The 2,024-nt window shown below is 47.4% G+C and overlaps 1 protein-coding gene across 1 annotated transcript; it reads right to left on the bottom strand.

The window, feature by feature from the left end:
* Window positions 1-571: 571 nt before the first annotated feature.
* On the bottom strand, window positions 572-1,476 carry LOC138709394 (cuticle protein 21-like). The gene has a single exon (XM_069840134.1). It carries the CDS (start codon window positions 1,429-1,431, stop codon window positions 634-636), a length of 798 nt encoding a protein of 265 aa, XP_069696235.1. The 5' UTR covers window positions 1,432-1,476; the 3' UTR covers window positions 572-633.
* Between the last annotated feature and the right edge of the window lie 548 nt (window positions 1,477-2,024).

Here is a 2,024-nt window from a genome sequence, read left to right as displayed (position 1 = left end):
ACATGTGTGTATAGTTCTAGTAAGTTTTCAATGTTTTTCATGTCTTATACCTGTCATCCACTAGTCCCCATTGAGAGGAGGAGCACGGGCTGGTTGGGGGTTGGATAAGTAGGCCGCTTGGGAAGACCCATTGTACTACTTGTAATTCAATTATGTGCCCCCGCGCTACAGATTCCCCTGCGGACCGGCACCCAACTCCCCTACAGCCTGCGGCTCTACATCGAATGCAAGCTCGAAATATGGGAAAGAAACAGAGAAGATTGTGAAAGAGGGGTAGTGTAATTATGATGGTGTAATGAGTACGAGAGCCAATGCCGAAAGTTATCCAGCAACTGTGCTGTAATTGGTTGAGAAAAAATCTCGGAAAAACTTCAACTACGTAACTTGTCCCAAACAGGGTTCTAACACGGGTCCACACGTTTCAAGGGTGGTGTTACTCCACAGCGGTGGACTTGTAGCTGTCATAATTATGACCATAACTGCGATATTAGTTATGATCATCAGAATGACAAGAGCCAATGTGTGAAATTTATGGATTAACTCTTTAAAAAATTGTACATTATGCATTAGATGTTTTTAAAGTATAATATTTTATTTAACAAATACATTAAGCAAACAAATATGATACATCAATTAACCATAATAGGGCCTAGCGCCATACCCGTAGCCGGCACCATAACCCAGACCATGTCCATAGCCCAGACCGGCGCCATAAGCCAGACCACGTCCATAACCCAGACCGGCGCCATAAGCCAGACCGCGTCCATAACCAAGACCGGCACCATAAGCCAGACCGCGTCCATAACCCAGACCGGCACCATAAGCCAGACCGCGTCCATAACCCAGACCGGCACCGTAGGCAAGACCTCCATAAGCGGGGGCGGCAACAGCAGCAACTGGGGCAGCAACTCTAGCAACTGGAGCAGCCACATGAGCGACGGGGGCGGCGACAGCAACAGGAGCGGCAACCCTAGCGACGGGGGCGGCGACAGCAACGGGAGCAGCGATCTTAGCGACGGGAGCGGCAACCACGGCGGGTTCACGATGAACGACAGCGTTGAATCCATTGACAGGGTCAGCGGCGTACTCGACGGTTCGGCGGGTGCCGTCAGGCTCCACCAGGCTGTAGCTACCCTGCACTACATCTCCGCTGCGAGTCTCCTGCTGTCCCTTGGAGTCTCCGGTGATGGCGTCCTGGACGTCATAAGCGTAGCTGTACTGGGGATTAGGGTCGTAGTCGGTGTTCACGGCCACAGGAGCGGGGGCCGCTACTGCTACTGGTGCGTGAGCAGCTACGGCCACTGGGGCATGTGCCACAGCGGGAGCGGCGTAGGCGATAGGGGCCGCAGGAGCCACTACTGCTGGGGCGCCTAGATATCCCGCCCTGGCGACAGCCACGACGGCGGCGAGGACGAAAAGCTTGAATTCCATAGTGAAGCTGTGTTGTACTGTGGTGTGTGAGGACCGTACAGTGTACCTGGCTTTTATACAACACTTTGTTGGGAACGGGCCACACAGGTTCCAGTCTGACTGGGACGGGATGCATTGAGTTTCAATGTTATCCAACTGGTTAACTGGAAACTTGCATCACTACGGGTTTGACTTGTGTCAGGAATGGGTATCTTCGAGAAGCAAAAAATATATATCTGCAGTAATAACGTGCAAATTATAAATTATGTAAGTTCCGTTGCGAAATAGACTCACTGCTATGGTGATATCGGGAGCATACTTCTTTAAAATTTCAAGGTTAGGATTTCCAGATCCTAATGACAACTGTTTACACAAATCTTAAAAGAACAAATATTGTAAATGAGAAATTTAAAATTAACACAACTCCCTACGCATACTCTCCCTTTCCATCTTTTATTGAATATTTGAAATTTGAATAAAATAATCTCAAGAACTACGAGAACACGATACAAATTAAAAACATAGAATAAGAAATTTTAATTTTTGATAAAAAAAAATATCAGTAATTTTTTTTCTGTCTACAAAAAAAAAATCAATATACAACGAAATGTGTA

This window comes from Periplaneta americana, chromosome 11 (assembly GCF_040183065.1).
Source record: "Periplaneta americana isolate PAMFEO1 chromosome 11, P.americana_PAMFEO1_priV1, whole genome shotgun sequence".
NCBI classification, from domain to species: Eukaryota; Metazoa; Arthropoda; class Insecta; order Blattodea; family Blattidae; genus Periplaneta; species Periplaneta americana.
Note: the sequence above shows the minus strand (reverse complement) of the source record. Positions and strands in the feature narration are given on the sequence as shown.

What these genes read in the sequence shown, in the direction of transcription:
- LOC138709394 (XM_069840134.1), bottom strand. Translation starts at nt 1,431, where the DNA reads ATGGAATTCAAGCTTTTCGTCCTCGCCGCCGTCGTGGCTGTCGCCAGG.